Here is a 25,817-nt window from a genome sequence, read left to right as displayed (position 1 = left end):
GTAACCCTCTAATTTTTTATCCATAGGATCTGAAAAAGCACAACTGTCCTCGACAGGGATAGTAGTATGCTTTGCTAAAGTAGAAACTGCTCCCTCCACCTCAGGGACCGTCTGCCATAAGTCCCGTGTGGTGGCGTCTATGGGAAACATTTTTCTAAAAATAGGAGGGGGGGGTGGAGCCTGGCCACGCAGGGACATGGCTGCTTAGTTCTTGGCTCTCATGCCCTGCGCCTGATGCAGACCCACTATCTTAGGAAGTAATGACCTAATCCAACTTTAAAACAGGGGCCATACCACATGAACATACCCTGCACAGAACTGACCTCACAAGCGGACCCTCGGAAGCTTACACAGCGCTGCTACTGATCACGGCCTGTCTGCGGCCTAAAACAGCACTGCGGATCCCTGAGCTCCAGCTTGAACCGCAGTAAGGATCTGCCATCAACCACCGGAGTCCCTCTTGCTTACTTTGGGACCGGAATGCTTAGAAGATTGGCCGCATGAGCTGAATCGGAAACCGGACAGGACCCGCTCATTCCCCTGCAACGGCACCGGCTGAGCTCCTTAACCTCCGCCTGACACCGGACCTCTGAAAACGAACCGCAACAGCCACAGAACCTAAAAACGGAGGTAAGCCTGTACTAACATACTGGGGCTGAAGAGAGAATAGATAATACCCCGAGATATTTCTGATCGGGTACCTTAAGTTAATTGAGACCAAACAGGGGCCTGAGCCACGTGGGAGAGCCGGTCACAACCCCGTAGTGCAAGATACACATGGGAGGAAGAGTGCTCCAGGCCGCCCGCTTGTCTAATCCTCTAATATAACACCTCAATACAATAGGAGGAGATAGAATCCAAGCCGACAGAGCAGCGATATATACCTTAACGAGACAGCCCGATAAACCCACACCATAATACTTTAAACCCTGTCGCTACAGGGGACAGAGGCAGCTTTGAACAGCCATAGTGTGAAGGAAATAAAGGTGACGTTTTATACAGGGAGAAAACTTATGACCGGTGAATGACACATAAAGGACTTATTATTTTGATCCCACAGTTCACATTATGGTAAAATCTGTAATCCATAAAGGGGAGGACATTCCTTTTTTCTTTTTTGATCACGAATCAATCTTCCCTGTGTGTCATCCCTAAAGGCATACCACTTACTTTTGAAAGGCCTAGACCATACAAGCCCGCTTGTCCTGGTTTCACTCGTTAAGCAGGGGGCAATAGCACTGTTAAGGACTCTGTCTCTGGTCCTAAGGGGTCTTTCTTTTTCTATATTTGTTTGCCTCTGCTGTCACTACAAGCCCATACACTATAGTTTATACTCACGAACCCTCTCTACACCCACCCCTACCAGGATACAACATTCTACCCCCTGTTCTGCCCCACAGGTGTACTACCTCTGCAGATTTGATCTTTACTATATTAATTATATATCACAGAGAGGAGTAAACATATATACCCACAGCTTATAATGTCTCTAAGGAAAAACACCAAAGGGGAAAAAGGACTTAAAAGTACTAATCTCACCAACTATCTCAAAATGGCCGCCTCTGGCTCTGACGCAACTGGAACTGAAAACCCACTCACTGCTCCTCCCTTGACAGCTGCTGCTAGTGCGACATCAGATACACGTCCACAGGAATCAACACCTGGAGAGGACCTCAGTGTACACTCCACCAAAGCTGACATTAATATAGTGCTATCTGAAATGAGATCCCTATTCGGCGATTTAAAAAAAGATTTTCATCGAATTAGCCAACAAGTTGGTGTCTTGGAGGGAAAGCAGGAAAATATGCAGGCACAGATGACATCCAATACTCAAAGAGCTATTGAACAAGAAGGAGACATCCAATTCCTGTTGTCCAGGGTTGAAGACCTGGACAATAGAGGAAGACGCAACAACCTTCGGATCAGAGGAGCCCCAGAATCTGTCAACAACTCGGCATTAGAGGGCTATTTGCAGGACTTGTTTTGCACTATAAAAGGCACTCCAGGCTCCCCAGACATTCAGATAGAAAGAGCTCATCGTGCCCTTAGACCCAAACTGTCTCCTAAAGCTCCTCCAAGGGATATAATTGTGAAATTTTTGTGTTACAAAGATAAGGAAGAGGTATCCCAGAAAGCACGATCTATCAAAGACCTCACGCATGCCGGCATCCCCATCCAAATATTCTCTGACTTAAGTCAAATAACATTACAGAAAAGGAGAGATTTAAAGTTTGTAACCAGCGCACTTCAAGCACACAGAATTCAATATAAGTGGGGTTTCCCTGTCTGCCTTATCGCTACCCGAAATGGGAAACAAGCTATATACAGAACTCAAGCAGACCTACAGGATTTCTGTAACATCTTGGACATCAACATACTTACCCCTGCAGAGGATTCTTCTACTAGAAGGGACCAGAATGACTTTGAGTTGATGTTATCTTCTGCCCAGTCTTTAGACTAATGCTATGCCCAAGGTACCTGGAAGGTTCCCCATCATTAACATGGACTCTTACGGACGATTGCACTGACAGGTAGTAATCAAAATGGTACTTTGCTACTAACTCCCTAAATTGTTATCTATGTTATGTTCTAATTGTTATGATCACAATGTTCCTTTACTTTAGGTTTGAACCTCATTTTATGTGAAGCTATTCTTTCCCTTTATCTAAGTGCCTAAATGCCCTGCAGCATAAAACTCTGTGTTCTATGGTCTTGCCAGCCCTGACACATACACCTATACAATAGTAGTGTGTTGTGCTGCAAGTAAATATTAATAGACAACCACACAGGGGACACCTTGTAGTTGAGGTGTCTGCTCTCCCGTCACACCGGGGGTCTTTGCCGCAAGTATATACTAAGGTTGTATAGTTATCCATCAACCAATAATTATTTAGGGTGACTCATTACTATGCCAGTGCGATTAGGTAATATGTGTATGAACCATGATATGCACGAAATTGTTTTCTCCTTATCATTACGTAACTTGTCGCAGGGAGCCACAGATGGCCACTTGGAGCAGAATGCACCGCGGACATGTCAGTACTGACGCGTATACCTATACGATAATGGTGCGTTGTACTATAAGCTAATAACCATAGTCAGGCATGTGTAATATTTTAGGAAATGATAATGCTTCTATCTATGTTACAGTGATCTACCTTACCACCCACCTATGTTAGAATTGTACATTGTTCTATTAGTTAATATCTGTTCAAATAGTTACATGTGTTACACTCCCACTGTTGTATCCGTTCTGCTATATGGTCTAAACCGGAACCATGGTATAATTGAAACTGTTTTCTCTCCTTATTATGTACCTCTCTGTCCCATTACACAGAGGTTTATGTATAATGATCTTGGCGGCCCTGATGCAAAAACCTATACAAAAAATGGTGCGTTGAGCTGCAAGTTACCCACTAGGAGCATTTACAAGAAGGGTTTCACTTATTTAAGTGTTGTTTTTTCAAATGGATACCTGTTATGTACTATATGTCAATCTTTCACTGTGTACCCTATCACCCTTTGACACCCCTGGCTTCCCTTAAAGACCCCCTACGGGCGGGTTCATACAACTCTTCCTTTCATCTTTAATCTACTTCACTTTTCTTCTCTTTTTAAAAAAAGAGAGGAGAAAAGCCTGCATCGGGCGCAGGGATACAGATCCCTTACTCCTTACACTTTTTCTCTTTCGCTTACTTTAACTCTGATTTCCGGCCGGCCACTCCTGGTGGAGAGCTGTCCGACTCTCATTTATTCTAATCTTCCTTTCTCCTCTGGATAAATTATCCAAAAGCTATTTCCTAAACTAAACTACTTCTTTTCTCTCCCCTTCTCCTTCCCTACCCCTTGACTCCTTCCCCCTTCAAAACTCCTTCCCCCCTCCCCCCCTTTTTTTTTTTTTTTTCTTTTTTCCCTCCTCTTACTCCATCATGCCTTCAAACGGTTCACACACTTTGACTTTTATGACACTAAACGCCAAGGGCTTAAACATCCCAGAAAAAAGGTCGCACTTAATTCGAGATAGCATTCGCGCCCACTGCGATATTATATTTTTGCAGGAAACTCATTTCTGCAGAAGTAAAGAACCTAAATGGTTTAACCCTAAATTCCCAACCTCCTTTTTCGCCTCTGGGCCTTCAAAGAAAAATGAAGTAGGCATTCTGATAAAGCATTCCTCCCCATTCTCTCTTATACACATAGAAAGGGACCCTGAAGGCCGTTACCTGATTGTAACAGGCACGCTATTTAATAGACTGGTTACACTAGTTAATGCCTACTTTCCGAATCAACACCAGAGCAAATTTATGACCACTCTCACTAACAAAGTCCTTGAACTCCGTAAAGGAGCTCTGATATTAGGAGGAGACTTTAACGTTCCACTTAATCCTGTATTGGACACTTCTAAAATGTCAACCTCAGTTACCAAAAAAACCCTCCGACAGTGTAATGCCAGATTGGAGGAGTTGGCGGTTCATGACACCTGGCGTATGCTTTATCCCACTAGGCGTGACTATACCTTTTACTCCCACCCACACGAAGCATACTCCAGAATTGATTACATCTTCACGGACCAGTTGACCTTAGCAGGGATTATAGACACCAAGATACTTCATATGACTTGGTCAGACCATGCCCCAGTCGTCTGTAAAATACAATGGCCTTCAATACCAGACAGACCATTTGTCTGGAGATTTGATGACTTTATGATGAACAACCAACTAATCAAAACCCAAATTGAGACAAAATTGATGGAATACTTCCACAATAACGAAAATGGAGAGGTACCGGACCACGTTGTCTGGGAGGAGCACAAATGCGTGCTCAGAGGGGAGCTAATTCAGCAGAAAGCTTACCACTCCAAACAGATTAGACTTAGATACACAGCTCTCCTCAAACAAATTAGGGAATTAGAGCCCAGACATAGACTGACTCCTTCAGATCCCCTAGTTACACAAGAACTTATACAGGCCAGGAAAGACATTCAGGATATACATGCTAGAGAACACCAAATTCTTGCATTAAAACTACAACAGAAGTACTATGAGTCCGGAGACAAACCCGGAAAACTCCTAGCTAGGGCTTTAAAGAGGAGACAAGCCAAATCCCACATCCATTCCATATTAAATCATCACAATCAACCTTGCTCAGACAGTCCATCCATAGCCGAGGTACTTAGATCATACTATCAGAACCTATACAACTTACAAAAAAACAATCTTCCTCCCCATGACAGCGATGGGATACCCTTCAGGTCCCCTGCTGACTCTTACCTGGACTCTTTGTCTCTCCCGGCTCTATCTGTGGAGGAGAGAGATAGCTTAGACACTGCCATCTCTGTAGAGGAAGTGATCAAGACTATAGAAAGCCTACCAGCAGGAAAATGCCCAGGCCCAGATGGTTTTAGTGTAAAATACTATAAAACTTTTAAAGATGTGTTGTCCCCTCGCTTAGCCTCCCTGTTTAATAGTATTGGGAACAATCAGGACTTCCCGTCATCCATGCTCCTCGCGCATGTTACCACCATCCCGAAACCGGGTAAACCAACAGATCGGCCTGAAAATTTCAGGCCGATCTCTCTTCTTAATATAGATTTGAAGATATTTGCTAAAATTTTATCATCAAGACTGAATAAGTTCTTGCCACAATTAATCTCCCCAGACCAGGTGGGATTTGTCCCTGGGAGAGAAGCCAGGGATAACACCATAAAGGCTACCCTCTTAGTGAACTATGCGCAACTTAATAGCATCCCGTCGGTTCTTGTTTCCACTGACGCCGAAAAGGCTTTTGACAGGGTTAGCTGGGATTTCCTTAAGGCTGTCCTGTCAAAAATGAACTTTGGTCAAGCCTTTGTACATAAAAATTTTTCTTTATATTCGGCACCAACTGCTCAGGTAAAAATTAACAATATTCTATCAGACCCCTTTAAAATCTCAAACGGGACACGTCAGGGATGCCCCCTGTCCCCCCTACTGTTTGCCCTATCAATAGAAGCACTGGCGCAAAAAATCAGTGACAACCAGAAAATATCTGGGATTAAAATAGGAGACCATGAACACAAGGTCTCGCTATATGCAGACGATATCCTCCTTTCGATGGCTGACCCATTAATCTCTATCCCAGAAATTCTTCGAGAATTTGATGAATACGGTAGAGTTTCTAATTTTCACCTAAACCAAATCAGAAATCCTAAATATCAATCTGCCCCAGACGGAATTATGCCGATTATCGGATATATGTAACTTAAAGATCAAAACACGAACACTCAGATACCTAGGAATCAACTTAACCCCCAAAGTAGAGACCCTATTTGAGGCCAATTATATTCAATTAACCAAAGCAATTATAGGAGACCTTTCGTCTTGGAAAAACAAGAAAATATTATGGCTGGGCAGAATTGGGGTGGTAAAGATGAATATTCTTCCCCGGATTTTATATTATCTCCAAACCCTCCCAATCCCATTTCCTGGTCAATATCTATTAAAATTACAGGGACAGCTAGAAGACTATATCTGGGGGGGCACTAGACCTAGGATTTCCAAAAACACTTTATACCTACCTAAGGAAAAGGGGGGCTTGAGCATTCCAAACCTCTCAGTATACAAAAAGGCTATTAATCTCCAACAACAGGTGGAATGGTGCGCCAATTCTAAAGATAAAGTGTGGGTCCAATTAGGACGGCACATTCTGAGAGCACAAAATGTGGGCTCATTAGGATGGATTTCCAATAAAAACAGGCCCAAAGTGGCCATGCAATATGCACTTCTGAGGGAATTTTTCTCAGTATGGGACGAATCCCTAGTAGAATACCCACACATCTCTTCCAACCCCTCGCCTCTCACTCCCTTTGTCCAAAATTCAGATATCCCTTTTTCCAATATCCCCCAGACAGCTCTAAATAAGATACAACTAGATCAGACAATGTTCCACAGGCTAATTTCAAATAAAAAACTTAAAGAATTGGGGGATCTGTTGGAGTCGGGCCTGAGCATACCATGGTTCTTCCATAGACAGCTACAACACTATCTGCTCACACATAAAAGAGCCGACGGTATGTTAAGACAATTGACCCTATTGGAGTCATTATGCTTACTAACACACACTCCTAAACATTTGTTATCTATTATGTACAGATTACTGATATCTCATAAGGACTCTCACACACCTACCTTTGTTAGGCAATGGAACAGGGACCTGGACCACGCCCTTACAGACACAGACTGGCAAAAAATATTCCACAATCACACCAAGGCCTCAGTCTCAGCCAGAACATTAGAATCCAACTATAAATTTTTATCCCGCTGGTACCTTACTCCAGTCAGGATCAAAAAAATATATAAGAAATAAGATGGTAAATGCTGGAGAGGCTGCGGGGAGGTTGGTTCTATCCTCCACATTTGGTGGACATGCGGACTGATAGCTACATTTTGGACGGCAGTATTGGACATAATAGACTCTAAACTAAATATTACATTGCACAGAGACCCTGGCCTACTGTTGTTCCATAGACTGCCCAAACTTACAGAGAAACCTAAAAAACACTTACTATATATCATGCTAAATAGTGCGAAAGCTCTCATCCCTAAAAACTGGAAATCAAACAGAATCCCTCAGACCGCTGACTGGGAAGCACAAGTGGATAGACATTTGTCATTGGAAAGATTTAGATACCTGAGGGAGGACAGGGTTGAAATTCATGAATACATGAAAGAACTCTGGAGACCATCGACTAGATAAGTCCAGGATATCCTACTCTCCTCCGCACCAATACATAGATTAGTCTTTTAAACCCCCCCCCCCACTGAGTTCTTCCATAGACAGCTACCCCCCTCCCTGAGTTTTTTTTTTTCCCCTCTCCCCCTCCCTACTCGTCCCATGATGAAACCCCCTCCTTTCCCCAACCACAGATATTTCTCTTTCTTATTCTTCCCTCTACCTTCTCCTCTTCCTCTTCTTTCTTCGTATCTTCTCACTAAGACGAGCATCGTAGTTTCTGATGCACGTCATAATCCAAATTAATAATGTTGATTGATGTCTTCACTTAACCTATTCTTATCATGATCACACATTGATGTTATGTTGAATGTCTTACTTAACAGACTCCTGCAATACTTGTATATCTCATTCTGTGATATTGGACACTGTGACATGGTGACATTTTCATTGTGTATTGTATTATACTATCTTTCAATAAAGCTTTTTCAAAAAAAAAAAAAAATAGGAGGGGGGGAAAACGGCACACCGGGTCTATCCCACTCTTTATTAATAATTTCTGTAAACCTTTTAGGTATTGGAAAAACCTCAGTACACACCGGCACTGCAAAGTATTTATCCAGTCTACACAATTTCTCTGGCACTGCAATTGTGTCACAGTCATTCAGAGCAGCTAAAACCTCCCTAAGCAAAACACGGAGGTTCTCAAGCTTAAATTTAAAAGTAGAAATATCAGAATCAGGTTTCCCTGAGTCAGAGATATCCCCCACAGACTGAAGCTCTCCTTCTTCAGCTTCTGCATATTGTGAGGCAGTATCAGACATGGCTCTTAAAGCGTCTGTATGCTCTGTATTACACCTAACACCAGAGCTATCACGCTTTCCTCTAAATTCAGGTAGTCTGGCTAATACCGCTGACAGTGTATTATCCATGACTGCCGCCATGTCTTGTAAAGTAATCGCTATGGGCGCCCTAGATGTACTTGGCGCCATTTGAGCGTGAGTCCCTTGAGCGGGAGTCAAAGGGTCTGACACGTGGGGAGAGTTAGTCGGCATAACTTCCCCCTCGACAGAATCCTCTGGTGATAAATTTTTTAAAGACAAAAGCTGATCTTTATTGTTTAAAGTGAAATCAATACATTTAGTACACATTCTCATATGGGGTTCCACCATGGCTTTTAAACATAATGAACAAGGAGTTTCCTCTATGTCAGACATGTTTGTACAGACTAGCAATGAGACTAGCAAGCTTGGAAAACACTTTAAATCAAGTTAACAAGCAAATATAAAAAACGGTACTGTGCCTTTAAGAGAAACAAATTTTGTCAAAATTTGAAAAACAGTGAAAAAAGGCAGTAAATCAAACAAAATTTTTACAGTGTATGTAATAGGTTAGCAGAGCATTGCACCCACTTGCAAATGGATGATTAACCCCTTAATGCAAAAAAACTAAATAAACTTTTTTAAACAGTCACAACAACTGCACCAGCTCAACTGTGGCCCTACCTTCCTCAATAAACGACTTTTGAAGCCTTTAGAGCCCTTCAGAGATGTCCTATAGCATGCAGGGGACTGCTGAGGGAAGCTGAATGTCTCTGTCTGTAATTTTAACTGCGCAAAAAAGCGCTAAAATAGGCCCCTCCCACTCATGCTACAACAGTGGAAAGCCTCAGGAAACTGTTTCTAGGCAAAAATCAAGCCAGCCATGTGGAAAAAACTAGGCCCCAATAAGTTTTATCACCAAAGCATATATAAAAACGATTAAACATGCCAGCAAACGTTTTATATTGCCATGTTAACAGAGTATATATCTCTGGTAGTAAGCCTGATACAAGTCGCTATTAAATCACTGTTTTTAGGCTTAACTTACATTAATCAGGTACCAGCAGCATTTTCTAGTCCCTAGAAAAACTTAAAACTGCACATACCTCAATAGCAGGATAACCTGCACGCCATTCTCCCTCTGAAGTTACCTCACTCCTCAGACATATGTGAGAACAGCAGTGGATCTTAGTTACAAGCTGCTAAGATCATAGAAAACGCAGGCAGATTCTTCTTCTAAATACTGCCTGAGATAAAATAGTACAACTCCGGTACTATTTGAAATGAACAAACTTTTGATTGAATAAAAAACTAACTATATTTTACCACTCTCCTCTTACTACCTCCATGCGTGTTGAGAGTTGCAAGAGAATGACTGTATATGGCAGTTAGGGGAGGAGCTATATAACAGCTCTGCTGTGGGTGTCCTCTTGCAACTTCCTGTTGGGAAGGAGAATATCCCACAAGTAATGGATGATCCGTGGACTGGATACACCTTACAAGAGAAATATACTTTTTACCTCTGTAATTACCTTGTATCTAAGCTTCTGCAGACTGCCTCCTTATCTCAGATCTTCTGACAGACTTGTATTTTAGGCAATTAGTGGACTTCACGTGCATTAGAACAATGTTATTTATATGAAACACATGAACTAATGCCCTCTAGCTGTGAAAAACTGTCAAATGCATTCAGATAAGAGGCAGCCTTCAAGGGCTTAGAAATTAGCATATGAGCCTACCTAGGTTTAGCTTTCAGCAAAGAATACCAAGAGAACAAAGCAAATTTGATAATAAAAGTAAATTTGAAAGTTGTTTAAAATTGCATGCCCTATTTGAATCATGAAAGTTTAATTTGTACTTTACTACAATATGCTGCATGCAAGCACAACTAAAACAACAATTGCATCACATTACCCAGGGGCTGTTAATTTAACAACAGTGGTTATGTGTTTTTATTTATTTATTTATGTATTTATTTATTGAGGGGGGAACAGAGATTTTAAAACCCAAATTTTTATCATGAAAAAGCTAAATTTCTTATGTTGCGGACCTTCTCAACAGAGGGTCTTGGTGCAAAAAAAAAATGTTATGGGCTTCCCAACGTTAACTTAGTAGTAAGCAAAGCAATAATAATAATATACCTGCTGCTCTGTATGGTTTTGAAGATAGTTAGATAGATAGATAGATAGATAGATAGATAGATAGATAGATCCCCTGCATTCGGATTTTACATATTCTGTGCATGCCTGTGTATTGACTGGCTACAATGGGCCCCCTCTAGCACTTGGGCCCTGGTGCCACTGCACTGAATTAGAACTTAAACCATACTAATTTAACTTTAAAGTGACACAATTTACTGTGATCTGGATTCCAAAAAGTGGATGAAATCAAAGTCTGTTGCTCTCTTTATGCTAAAGTTGACATTGTATTTTATTATTTAAGACTTAGATATGCAAATCAGAGAAGAGACAACTCGCTTATTTAACTGTTAAAATAATTTTAACACCTGGTTTTCATTAAGTTAACACATTTAATCAACTGCTAGCAATTTGAAGACTAACGTTTTTACTAAGAGCATATGTTTAATTATTTTTTGCTCCCTTATTGCTGTTGTAATTACCACTGAGGGATATTTTTTTTTAAAGAGTAAAAGTACATTTGTTGTTAAATTATATTATTTTGACTTAAGAAATGCAATTAGTCTCAGGAATGTGATCATAAAATTACACTACACTACATCAAGAGTCAGATCATCAAAAAAAAATAAGTGACGTATTTTAAAGGAAAGTGAGGTCAAAGCAAAGCACATATTTCTTGACAATTAGGAAGCTGATGCTTTGACAAGGTCAGGGTCGCTAATAGGTAAACTTTCAATTACAATGGTGGGTTTAATAGGAAACTGTGAATTAGTCTTACAGACACACACTATAAAGTGTTAAAAGGAAAGTGATGCAGCATATCTTTAAAGCGCTGAAAAACTGTACCTAAAAAATAAGAAATGTTAACTAAAAATGTACCCAGTACCCACATTCCATTGTACAGGCGCTTTCAACATCAAATCAGGATGCCTGTCCTATGACTTGCCCGGCACATGAAGGGGCCTGCCAGTGGCATCTCCAAGTGGGACTCCTGATGTTCTGCTTATGCTCACAGTCACAGCCAGTAAACAGTACTAAGCAGCTAGCGGTAACTAAGCAGATAAGAGTGTGCAAAGTGGGTGCCCTGTGCATAGAGTAGAGACCCTGTCCATGATGTGGGGGCCCTGTGCTTGGGTAGATGGTTTGTTGCTGTGGGGGCCCTGTAATGTGAGTCTGCCCCTGGAGGGTGGGATGCCTTGGGGGTATGGGTCTGTGACTGTGGGGACTCTAGAGTGTGGCATTCCAGTCACTTGATATTGGGGGCCCCTGTCCCTTAAGGTTGCTGGCTCTTGTGGGGGTGAGACAGGAAAGTGGTGGGGTGAGGGAAGGACATTGCTTGCTGGGTGGGGCAGAGGGGACCGGGTGGAAGAAGAGGTGGGGTGCCCTTTTCTAAATTTTGCCTGTGGGCTCTGCTTGGTCTCAGTCTACTCCAGCAAGAAAGTGTGCACCTGGGATCCACAGGCACAGTCACTTTTTTTCTCTTCTCATTTTAAGGAAGTTTATCATAACATTTTGCAGTTTTCAGTGAAATCCCACAAGATCACAGTAAACCAAAGAATGAACACAGCATTAATGATACTGATTGGCTGTTGTTTTTTTTTTTTTTACCATACAGACAACAGTAAAACGAGTAGCTCTGGAATACAGAGCACTTACTCAAATTAGCTGAAGAAACTTTGATAGAAAATATTTTCATTTTTTCATGTGATATTTACTTGGGTGTTTTTCACAGTTACAATGAATATAAAAAGCTTACACACCCTTATGAAATTGCAGGTTTTTGAAATGTAAGAACAGAAATAAGAAAGATGCAAATTTCAAACGGTTTCCATCTGTAATGTGATCTTCCAACAAAACAAAAAAATCCATAGAAAAAATAATTATTGTTCAAGTGATTTATGGGTGTTATGTCCCTCTGAGAAAAGTTTTGTGTCTACTCTACTTGGTAGAAGCAGCCTGTCAGTTTCATTATACTCCTATTCAATTATATTAATATAAAAAACTTACTTAAATGCAAAGAAACAGGGAAAGTTCTGGTTAAAACAAACTCTTTTAAGATACTATATGGAGACACAACTAAAAAATTCACCTCTGTACCACTCTTGATTTAACAACAAAAGGATCACAGTTATGGGGAAGGAAACATACTCAGTGGTGCTTTACCCAACACTGTTCCACACACTATGCATCCAAACACCTAGCCACACTCCCATAGTTACACTTAAAGGGATAGAAAAGTCAAAATTAAACTTGCATTTTTACCATTTTAAGACATTTTTAAATTCACATCTATTTTTTAAAATGTGTTTGTTCTCTTGAATCCTTTTTTTTTTTTTAAAGAATATGCACATGTCACACACTACTAGTGTTAAATCTCTTTTTTAAATCATCATATGTGATTAAACATCATAGCTATCTCTTTAATACTCACTTCTACTTTAATAAAACAGTAATTGATTTTTTGCTTGCAGTTTACAAACCCTATGTGATTATGGACAATTGTTTTAACTAACATTTAAATAAGCCACAGTCTTCTAAAACATCTTTGTAACGTGGTTTTCAAATATAATACTTAACAAAATATTATTTTCATATTTAGCCTATAATATTCATCACAGTGTGTCATTTCCTTTACACGTTTTTTTAAACTCCAATTATTCTCTTCTTTCCATTTTTTGTATGTCATGCTCATTTATTTGTTTTTCTCTGAAAACCTCTCTTTTAAAACATCTGCTTAAAAAAATATTTAGTCTATAACTGACTAATACTTCTTTCTACTAATTCCACAAAAAGTTGCATTGAAGAATATTTGAAATTTGAGGAGAAAGAATGTTGAATTACATGTTACATCAGCATGTTTACAATCAAATAAGACTGCTATAGGTTTACATATGGGTCCATAGAAATTCTTTTTTTTTTTTTTTTTTAATTGTTATATTTCTTATAAATCTTTTGAAGCCCAAAACGAGTCATCATATTACTAGGTTACTAATTTATCCATATTAAAATAAAATAATAATAATATTTTTTTTTTATATATATATGTGTATAAATATATATATTGTATATATATATATATATATATATATATATATATATATATATATATATATATATATATATATATATATATATATAAGAGAGCAAAAGAGAGAGAGAGAGAAAATTTTAAAATCTTATTTATACAAATTGAATATTTATTTAACGTTTTTTTCTCTTTTTATAACTTCATACTTATTCACTTCTCTTTAACAGGGTCTCTTTTAATACTTAAAGGGACAGTCAAGTCCAAAAAAAACTTTCATGTTTCAAATAGGGCATGTCATTTTAAACAACTTTCCAATTTACTTTTATCACCAATTTTGCTTTATTCTTTTGGTATTCTTAGTTGAAAGCTAAACCTAGGAAGGCTCATATGATAATTTCTAAACCCTTGAAGGTCGCCTCTTATCACATGCTTTTTTTTTTGCTTTTCACAACAGGGGAGAGCTAGTTCATGTAAACCATATAGATAACATTGTGATCACGCTCGTGGCTAGTGGCAGACACAGCACTAATTGGCTAAAATGAAAGTCAATAGATAATAACTAAAAAGTCATGTAATCAGGGGGCTGTCAGAAGATGCTTAGATACAAGTTAATCACAGAGGTAAAAAGTATATTATTATAACTGTGTTGGTTATGCAAAACTGGGGAATGTGAAATAAAGGGATTATCTAGTTTTTTAAACAACAAAAATTCTGGTGTTGACTGTCCCTTTAATCTCTACTTATCTATAAAGGATGTTAACTAATCTTCAATGAGATTTACCTCTTCATCTAGTTCACTTAAATCTGTTTTTTCTTTCAAAAACAATTAATTTCATTTATTTTCAAGTAGACTCTTCAACCTGTTACTAGGTTACAAATTCATCCCTTTATTTATGAAAAAAAAAAAACCAGATTGATTGTTTAAACATTTTTATTACTCAATTCAAATATTCATTTGCCATTGTTTCTTCTCCTTTCATAACTTCATACTGTTTCCTCTTCTCTTTAAATAGTCTCTTTATGTTTTCACAAACAAATTCTCTTCTTCTTCACTGCCATTACTAAGAATCTGATTTATATATATATATATATATTTATATACACACAGTATATATATATATATATATATATATATATATATATATATATATATATATATATATATATATATATATATATATATATATATATATATATATATATATAATTATTTTATTTTCATTTTTTTATTTCAAACCATCCTTTTTTTAAATCAATTTTTTTACAATGTTTGGTTTATTGTCTATTACCGTAATTACCTTCCAGTCCTCATTATTTGATTCTTTCCTTCTTTTCATAAGGTCTCCTTTTTTTCATTTCTTTTCTCTCACTTCCGTTATCTTTAGAGAGTAGTTTGTTTAAATTCTGTTCCATTTCTTTTCACATGTATATTACATGTATATTTGAATCACACAATTTCCTATTACATATAAAACATCTCTATTTCAAAATAGTCATGTAGATGTTTTAATACTTTCTCTATGATTTAAATTCTTATTTGTGCTATATTGTTCTTGATCTCATTACTTTTTTAATCACTTTTTATACATAAAGGGTGTAAACTGATCTCTAGTTAGAGTTACTTCTTTAATTCATGTAAATCTTTTTTTTTCATAACAGTTAATTGCATTAATCTCTGCCATGCTCTGAGAACACAGTGGACGTGATTAGATTAGTACAGATAGTATACAGAGTTATATAAAATGGTACTGAGGAAAATTATTTTTTTAACACGTTTGGAAATAAAGGATTTTAGAAGAAAAAAATGACAATTTAAAATTTAAAAGTGAGAATTCTTGTAGTATAAAAGAAAAAATAATAGTAATAGTGTGATGAAATTAGAAATCAGTGATTTTAAGAAGACATATGGCACTGAGAAATAATATAGAGGAGGAAAATTAAAATAATATTTTGTAAAGCACTAAGGGTGTCAATCACAATCTATTGGCTGAGGTGTGTTTGGCTCTTTAACTGTCTAAAAGTGCCAGTTTTTATTTAATCGCAATCACATTTTCGGCTATTTACCGCACATACAATTGCATTTTTAGCTTACAGGGAAAAAAACTATTTTTTTAACATAGACCTGAATAGTTCTCAGTAATCACAATCCTTTTTCATGATTCTTTTCAACATCTTTTCAAGACCATTTTTGCCTTTTCTAATTTAACATCTCAAGACACTTGATAAAACCCTGAAATTGACTTTTGTGTATATTTGCAAGTATTCCAAGACTATATGGAATCATTTTATTATGTTATGATTCTTTGATGTCATTTATGATATTCCTTATGATATCATTAGCAATGCTGGGGGAGCAACTTACAGGGACAGTAATCCACATACCACAGCGGCCGCTCCAAACTCACTACCGCGACTGGCGGTTTCCAACTCCAGTTATAGGGGGATATTTATCAAAGGTCTGGCGGACCTGATCTGACAGTTTGGATCAGGTCCGACATACCTCGCTGAATGTGGATAGCAATACGCTCTCCGTATTCAGCATTGCACCAGCAGCTCTTGTGAGCTGCTGGTGCAACGCCACCCCCTGCAGACTCACGGCCAATCTGTTGCCAGCAGGGGGTGTCAATCAAACCGATCATACTCGATCGGGTTGAATTCCGGCGATGTCTGTCCGCATGCTCTGAGCAGGCGGACAGGGTTATGGATCGCTGCTTCATAACTGCTGTTTCTGGCGAGCATGCAGGCTCGCCAGAAACACGGGCCCTCAAGCTCCATTCAGAGCTTGATAGATAGGCCCCATAGACTCTATGATTAAGCGCTGCTAGGGATGTTAAAAATGTAAAACTGTAACTCTGTCCATTGCGTGTACTGTAAGTTGTGCTAATAATAAACGTATTCTGGTTTTTTTCATACCACTGTTGTGCAACCAGTTCTGTTCTTCTACTGTTAATCCACATTCCAACCCTATGCTAAAAATAGCACACAATCTGATACTACAAGTCAATTGTAAAAAAAACCTAGCAACCAGAGAAAGTTTTAGTGCGCTCTATACTTTCAATGGATAGTGCAGCTGAGCTAAATAGTGCTTCCCATTCAAACACATTGTCATGTACCGTTTAATAACTCGTAAAACAATTTTCTTAATACAAAAATATGTCCCTATCTCTCTATCATCTATCATCTATCTATCTATCTCTATTTATTTATCTATCTCTCTCATTCTATCTATCCATCTACATAAATATACATATAGTCTGCAACAAACTTACAACCATTCATGACCTGTTTATATCAAATGCTTTCACCCTTTTAGCAATTACCAAAACCTGGCTATCTTCTTCTGACACCATTTCCATTGTTGTTCTCACACATGGTGGTCTCCACTTTAGCCATACCCCGAGGCCAGGTGAGAAACACGGCGGCGGTGTTGGGATCCTGTTATCCCCCTCCTGTACTTATCAGTACCTAGCTCCAATCCCATCTCTCTCCTTCTCCTCCATTGAAGTCTACTGTATTTGCCTATTTCCCTCCCTCTCCCTCAGAGTGGCAGTCATCTCTCATCCTCCTGGACCTACCTCACAATTCCTTGACAAATTTGCCACATGGCTTCCTCCCTTTCCCTCTACAAATATACCACCCCTAATTCTTGGGGACTTCAACATTCTTATTGACAACCCATCTTCCTCTAAACTTCTTTCCACCCTATTCCCTACTCACCGTGATGAACACTCCATCGACCTGGTATTTTCCTACTTCTGCTCTATATCTGACCTCATCTGTCACCCTTTTCCCATTTCAGACCATCACCTGGTCACCTATAATAATAATGCAACAGATAAACCCACTTCTCCATGCAGCCCCCACACCTGTAGAAATCTACACGCTGTGAATCCGCTCCAATTTTCAAAAATCATTCAAGATCTCCTCCCTCACACTTCCACTATAACCTTTCCTGATCTCGCTACAGCCCACTATAACAAAACTCTCTCCTCGACACTAGACACACTTGCCCCACCCCAACTGCGCAAAACACCCCCCCGTCTTTCTATAGTACTCAGACTACTTTTTAAACAAAACACATACTATCCGAAACATCACAACACCAAACTGCAATCTTCCAACAACAGGCCCTTTTACTCTGCCACCCTCTGCATTTTCCATCCAGCCACTGAGAATGAAGTTTCTTCGTTACTATCTTCCTCACACCTCACTACCTGCCCGCTCGACCCTATCCCTTCCCATCTAATACCCTCCCTGCCTTTTCACCCTCACTCCTGCTCTCACATCTTCAACCTATCTCTCTCTACCAGTTCATTCCCATCTTCTTTCAAACATGCAAAGGTCACTCCCATACTCAAAAAACCCTCCCTTGACCCCAGTTCTTCTGAAAGCTACCGCCCCATATCAATGCTTCCACTAACATCAAAACTCCTTGAAAAACTAGTTTACAATCGCCTAACCCACTTCCTGTCCACCAACTCCTTGCTTGACCCCCTGTAATCTGGATTCCACCCAAACACTCAACTGAGATTGCCCTTACCAAGGTTACAAAATGATCTTCTTTCTGCTAAAAGTAATGACCACTACTCTATACTTATCTTACTTGACCTCTCAGCTACCTTTGACACAGTTGAACACCCCCTCCTCCTACAGACCCTTAGCTCTTTTGGCCTCTGTGACACTGCTCTTTCTTGGATTCTCTCTTATCTTTCTAACAGGTCTTTTTCTGTGTCATTTGCTGGTGACTCCTCCTCTCTGTCTGTTGAAGTACCTCAAGGATCTGTTCTGGGTTATCTACTCCTCTCCATTTATACTTCTTCACTGGGTGAACTTATCAACAGTTATGGCTTCAAATATCACCTCTATGCTGATGAAACCCAGATCTAGCTTATTTAGTATTTCATCCTGGATGGCCTCTCGCCACCTTAAGATTAATATGTCCAAGACTTAACTCCTTCTAACCCCCACTCAAGCTCTACACTGACTTCTGACTTTTCTATCCCTGTCGACTGCATCACCATCTTCCCATCGCCCCAAGTCCACTGCCTCAGAGTTACACTTGACTCAAATCTATCCTTTGTCCCCAACATCCAATCGCTTTCTTCATCCTGCTGCAACTACCTATGCAACATTTCCAAGATTCGCCCTTTTCTGAGCGTTAACACCACAAAGCAAATAATTCACTACCTTGTTATTTCCCGACTTGTCTACTGCAATAACCTACTTACTGGCCTTCCTCTTTCCTCCCTCTTCCCCCTTCAATCCATCCTAAATGCCTCTGTCAGGCTAATTTACCTTTCCTGTCGCTCTGTATCTGCTGCACCTTTCTGCGAGTTCCTTCATTGACTCCCCATTCACAGCAGAATTAAATTAAAAATTCTCACCCTTACGTACAAAGCTCTCACCAACACTGCTCCCCACTCCCTACCATCTCTTATTAACAAGTATACTCCAGCCTGCCAACTAAGATCCAATAATGAGCTGCTCCTTACATCTTCGACTATCACCTCTTCCCATGCTAGACTGCAGGACTTCTGTCATGCAGCACCTACCCTCTGGAACATTCTCCCTTGTCCTGTCAGGATTTCCCCTAATCTTTCTTCTTTTAAATGCTCCCTGAAGACTTTTTTGTTCAGAGAAGCCTACCACCCAACTTAGTAATAAATTAATTTCACTTACTTAACATTTCCCTCATCTAACTTTGCATTAACATCTTTCTTAATCTTGCAGTCCTCAACTCCTGTTTCTCAACCTCCTACAGATTGTAAGTTCCTACGGGAATAGGGCCCTTAATTCCTCCTGTATGTGTTTGTAAAATTTTGTCTTGTCTCTTACAAGTTTTATATCATTGTTTTATTTAAATAAAATGCACCCATGGACAGCGCTGCTAAATATGTTGGCGCTTTATAGATAAAGTATAATAATAATATAGTGAACCTTCGGCTTAGGGTTAGCACTTGAGAAAAAGCCAGACCTGAGTTCTGTATGGTGCCCCATAGAAGTCTATTAGGTGAGGGATTTAGAGTTGCTGCGCTGTCCGACCTTCATATGTTTGCATATCTGAGGCTAACATTTTACTTTCATCTTGTAACATGGAAGTAAAAATGGGAGTGCTATAGATAGCACTATAGAGATTTTAGCTCACATAGAAATACAATTTTTATGCTCCACTTGTAATCTTAGCTGAAATCTGTAGTAAAACACTTTCATTATTTATTTTGCAACTCTTTTATATAATTTAGCTCTGAAAATTGTGCATTGCCTAATTCTCAGAACTGGGAATATACCCTGTCATGAATACCATGCTGCCAAAGTTAAACCTCCACCCCCTACTACCTAGCCCCTCAACTTTTCTCACCGGATTTGGACTTTGAAGAGCTTTTGTGATCTTCCAGACACTTAGTTTTGTTTACTTTGTGTGCTTAACATCCTCCTGAAAGAGCTGATCTGACCGCCTAACCCCTTTCCGGCTGGCTGGGTTCCTGGAATTACCGGTCGGCCGCACCTCCCCGCATACCCGCTGACATTTACACTAGGTCATTTTAGTGGCCCTTCACCCCAGAGCTCCGCTCTTTTGGGGATGGGTACTTCCTAGAGAGGGCAAGAGGTCCTTGGGAACTGGGGGTTCTGAACCCACCACCTACAACTCCTATTTCCTTTGGCCTTCCTGGTGTACGTTTGATCACCCGTAGCTCTAGCCCCCAGCCATGGATCACATAGCTTTTTAGACTGTAGCATCTGAGGGCTTTCCAAAAACACCCTGGAAGTCTGCCGCTCCTCTGGGATCACCCCGGAATAGCAACCACTTTACCGCTGGGATTTTATGGGACAATGGACACAATGGGGGGCGCCAGCCTGTCTGAAGAGGTGGGAATGGCAGGAGATCTGTGGATCTGATAAGGCTCTTTATCTTGATCAGTTTGTGTATATAAACAGTGTGTTTCCACAATAAAGTTGTTCTTTGTATTTCACCTGAATACTAGTCTGTCTAGTCATTTGGGTGGGCTCCGCTATAATCACATTCTCCGCTACATAGCGGCATGTTCCAGGTATAGGAAGGACCCTTTGGCGGAGCTACCCAGTCGGGTTAGCCGGTATCCGTCACACACCCTGCTAACTTCTCAAAGCTTACTCTGCTACATATCTTTCCTGAAGTGGTTCAGTAGATAGCAACTGCAAAATAATGCAGATTATACTAACATAATGGCTGTGTCTAGTTTTGTCTTCTGTAGAAACAAGCCAGGATTAGCTCCTCCAAAAAAAAAGACAAATAATAGGTGGAGTTTGGCTATTGAAAAACAATTGCATCAAACAAGGTGTTAATTTGTTTTAAAATGTTAAACTTGGCTGGTATGTTATTCTATAGCAAGACAACAGGAATATCTAGTAATTATGAAGTGTTGTGTTCCTTCAAAATGTATATTTTCTGGCTTTTTTGCAGAGCTTATTTATAGCAAATAGATTTTTTTAGTCAAATGTTGATGCTGTTACCACAAAAATCACTTGATGTTTGTAAATACAACCGTATTTCATAAATAAACGTTTCATCCTAAAATGACTCGGCCTATTCAGTTAACAAGGTTACTGAAAGAGATGAAAACAGAGATGTGAAGTTCTAAAGATGGACTGAAAACATTTCACATTTCAAAGCAGAGAATCAAAAAAATGTCATCCCAAGAAACTGTCTCAAATGTTTATTCTAACTTGAAATAATTCATACTTTTCATCCAGACAAAAGAACTGAATGTTAAATAGCTGTCAAGCTGCAAAGAGGAGTAAACACACACTGCTTGTCAGTTATTAAAGTCTCCAATGAATGTTTATCCTGAAAAGATTCTTTAAAACTCTTATGTATGTATGAAATTAATTTTTCTACTAAGTTGATCACAATCTGTCATTTGATTAAAGGGACAGTCTAGTCAAAAATAAACTTTCATGATTCAGATAGGACATGTAATTTTAAACAACTTTCCAATTTTCTTTTATCATCATTTTTGCTTTGTTCCCTTGGTATTCTTAGGTGAAAGCTAAACCTAGGTAGGCTCATATGCTAATTTCTACCCTCGAAGGCCGTCTCTTATCTGAATGCATTTTGAATTTTTTTTCACAACTGGAGGACGTTAGTTCATGTGTGCCATAAAGATAATATTGTGCTCACGCCAGTCGAGTTACCTAGGAGTCGGTACTGATTGGCTAAAATTCAACTCTGTCAAAAGAACTGAAACAAGAGGGCAGTCTGCAGAGGCTCAGATACAAGGTAATCACAGAGGTAAAAAGTGTATTAATATAATTGTGTTGATTATGCAAAATTGGGGAATGGGTAATAAAGGGATTAGCTATCTTTTTAAACAACAACAATTCTGGTGTAGACTGTCCCTTTAACTGTGTGCATGTAAACTGGCTGTGGATGAACAAGATATCAACAAGATCACAATAAAACATTTTAATTGTGTATTGGAAGCATTACTGATTTTGTGGCAAATAGCCCTATACTTAACGTGACCCAAACTTCTTTGCTTCTGATCAAAATCTAAATTCCAATATAATTATTTTGTTTGCCTTTAATCCTGTCCATTTTATTTTTTAATTGAGACATTGCAAGATTAACAAGGAAAGTAATGATTTTTTGTTGTTTTCGGGAGGTAATGATTTTGTGCTTATTGGCAGAAGCATTTTGTGATTATAATCACTAGAAAAAATACACAGATAATACCAGACAAATGTCTAGAAATGGTTATCTGATGAAAAAAAAATGTGATCAACCCATAAATCTTGTTTTTTTTAAACTAGGAAAGCAACTATATAACTGTACTTTTCGAATCCATCAGGATTGCCATTCGAAAACATTCTATAGCATCGTGGGTGATTTTAGCTTCCTTTTTATAATTTTTTTTAAAAAATTTAGAAAAACTGAAGTTTCACTCAAATTAATAAATTATATGATTACAAACTCTAGTTAAAGGGACATGATACTTGAAAAAAAATCACTGGATTGCTGCTAATTCCCTGAGTAGCCCCCTCTGAATCAACTCCATCCTCACTGCTACAACCATAAACAATCTATTTAGTCATATCCATTTTATTTCCAAGTGTTTGAATATCACACAGTGCTGCAATTTGTTCCCCCAGTAGTCTTATACAAGCTTCTAGAGAGACAATATGCTCACACTTGCCTCAGAGATACGATCCCTGTAGTGGCTGCTCCAGGGATGCAAATATATAGCTGTGCACTTAATAAGTTTCTCACACATGCTTTAAAGATTGAAACTTACAAATTGCAAAAGTTAACTTTAGGTTACTCTAACCCTTTAATTGCTCCTATTCGCAAAGAAACTGACTTGCATCAAAGAAACAGATTGCAGCATGCTCTCTAAGTTATTTTGTTAAATATTAAGTGTTAAATGGGACCCAAGGGACAGTATACTATAAAATTGTTTTTCCCTTAATGTGTTTCCAATAACTTTTTTACCAGCTGCAGAGTATAAAATGTATGAGATTTGCTTTTTTAAAGCTTATTTGTGTATATGAATGAGCTGATTTAGTGCTTTGAAGCCACAACCTAATAAAATGGATTGGGCTTGTAGGTATAATCAGATCTCATTACATTATCACATTGTGTACATATACATGCTTCTTTAACTTATATCTGTCCATAAACCAATCACCAATACCTGGAGAGAACATTGGAAAATTAAAATGTTATTACCTTATCTCTTCTATAACCCACTGGGAGTGTAATTGCTTCTACTGGCTGTGTTAACACAGCTTGGCTTCCAGGCCAAAAACTTTAAGGATGGGTGTGGATACCACATGCTACATAAACTATTTAAAATGCCAATATAAGGGCAATGGAAATACTTATAAACAATTTAATACACTCCAGCAGGTAAAGTAGATCATTGGGAACAAATTAAAGAGGAGACATTTTTTGAGTAAACTGTCCCTTTAACACAAAGTTATATGCAAGCCGTAGTGTAATTATACAATTATTCTTTAGCAAATCTGTTTACTTTAACACTTTATATCTTTTTAGTTAGGGGGACATTTACCTGAGACTTCAACATTTGCACAGTAATTGGTTATCTCAGATAACAAGCTAATTTACATCTGTCCCAAATTAAAGGGACAGTCTACCATAGAATTGTTATTGTTTTAAAATATTAATAATCCCTTTATTACCCATTCCCCAGTTTTGCATAACCAACACAGTTATATTAATACACTTTTAACCTCTGTGATTACCTTGTATCTAGGAACCTTCTTCCAGCCCCCTTATCTATTGTCTTAAATTTAGCATTGTATTGTGCTAGATCTTAAATAACTTTCTGTGCCTGAACACAGTGTTATCTATATAGCCCACGTGTACTTTCTGTCTCTTTGTGTTGAAAAGAGATTTAAAAAGCATGTGATAAGAGGCAGCCCTCAAAGGCTTAGAAATTAGCATATGAGCCTACCTATGTTTAGTTTAAACTAAGAATAGCAAGAGAAAAAAGCAAATTTGATGATAAAAGTAAATTGGAAAGTCAATTAAAATTAAAAGTCCTATCTGAATAATGAAAGTTTAATTTATACTTGACTGCCCCTTTAAGAACTGCAAAAGAGACCATAAACATGGATCCCACTGAGCTTTTCAAGAGATGTATACCTATGCTGTTCATTAATTTGTAAACCTTGTAAATTGTGCTAACAGTATGACAGTATTACTAATTTAATTGTAATTAAATTTTGTAAAGCAGTACAGTTTAATGTCCAATAAGAAGACAAACCAAGGTGTGATATGCATAAAGTGTAAAAAGATGAATGAATGAATGAATGAATTCAAATAAATAAATAGATACATAAATGGAAAGGATGGTGACATCAATTACCTTGCTGCATGGTGCAATCCAGTAAACCATAGCAAGGAACGGTAGTCCAACTGCAACAGCTAAAACAACCAGAAATTTTACTGCTGTCGTCTGCTGCCTTAAACCTGATAAATTTTCATACCAAATTGAAAGAAGTTGTTGTTGGCAGTTTGGGTGAGCGACAAACTGAAATACAAATGCAGAAAATTATCACTGTGCTTTTTATCTATCATTTCCTAATATATTTTCCCTTAAATATTATTAAATATTCTGTAACTGCTTGCAAAGTTATTTTTGAAAAAATTAGAAAGTTTATAAATGTAGAAATATTGTGTAACTTTATTTGATAAAAACAACAGGGCAACATAGATTTTATACATCCCCATAGTGTATATAAGACCTAGATAGCAACTGGAATACCAAAGTAAAAGAAAGATTCATCGGCAACTTGAAAACTGATACAGGTTCATTTCAGTAGAGCAAATTAGATGGCAGCACTCCAGTAATCTTAAAAGATATATGGTTTATTCACATCAACTCCAAAAAAGACAATATAACAACAACATTTCGGGTGTTACCCTTTAATCATGTTGCAACATCGTTTAAGATTACTGGAGTGCTGTCATCTAATTTGCTCTACTGGATTATCTTTTGGGACTTTTTGTGTGAGGTCCTGGATGGCGTTGTCACCCACTGGATACACAGGTGCTGGAGATAATCTATTTTAATACAGGTTCTTTTCAGGACATTATTTATTATTCTTCAAAAATATTTATAATTACCCCAATTATTTACATTAACATCATTTGTTTTATATAAAAAGTGTGCTTGGTTTCTAGAGAGGCCAAAATCAAAATCTGTAACCTAGGTTTTCAAAATGCTGCAAATGTCTTAAATCTGCTATATAATTTACAGCATATATTTGCAGCTTTATGCCACCTTAAGTTGAGGGTAATAAATGTGATTGTAATATAAAATGTTTAATTGTTGGTAGTTAAAAAACTTTGCAATATCATTTCATTATTTATTTTGTTCCTTTTTCCTGTAATTTAACTCTGAATGTTGTTGTTTTTCTAAATTCCGAGTTTCTATAAAGTAATGGGAGCTGCCATGTTTGAACTTAAATTATCCCTTAGTTTCCCCTGCTGAAGATCGATAGGGAAAACCTAAAAAGGATGCCACGCAGCCTTGTTTCCACAGACAGAGATAAACAGAAAACTAGTTCAATCATGGTGGTGCCCATTACTTTGTAGAATTTTCTTATTAGTTTATA

At 38.3% G+C, this 25,817-nt stretch overlaps 1 protein-coding gene across 1 annotated transcript in view; it reads right to left on the bottom strand.

Annotated features, from left to right (window-relative positions):
- The window catches only part of TRPC6 (transient receptor potential cation channel subfamily C member 6), a 599,576-nt gene that overhangs the window by 241,632 nt on the left and 332,127 nt on the right, over positions 1-25,817 (bottom strand). Inside the window, exon 4 of the mRNA XM_053708587.1 lies at positions 24,566-24,730. Within this exon, the coding sequence (XP_053564562.1) occupies positions 24,566-24,730 (165 nt within the window). The remainder of the gene's footprint in view (positions 1-24,565; positions 24,731-25,817) is intronic.

The sequence above is a fragment of the Bombina bombina genome, chromosome 3 (assembly GCF_027579735.1).
Source record: "Bombina bombina isolate aBomBom1 chromosome 3, aBomBom1.pri, whole genome shotgun sequence".
Taxonomy (NCBI): Eukaryota; Metazoa; Chordata; class Amphibia; order Anura; family Bombinatoridae; genus Bombina; species Bombina bombina.
This window is presented reverse-complemented; position numbering and strand designations above follow the sequence as displayed.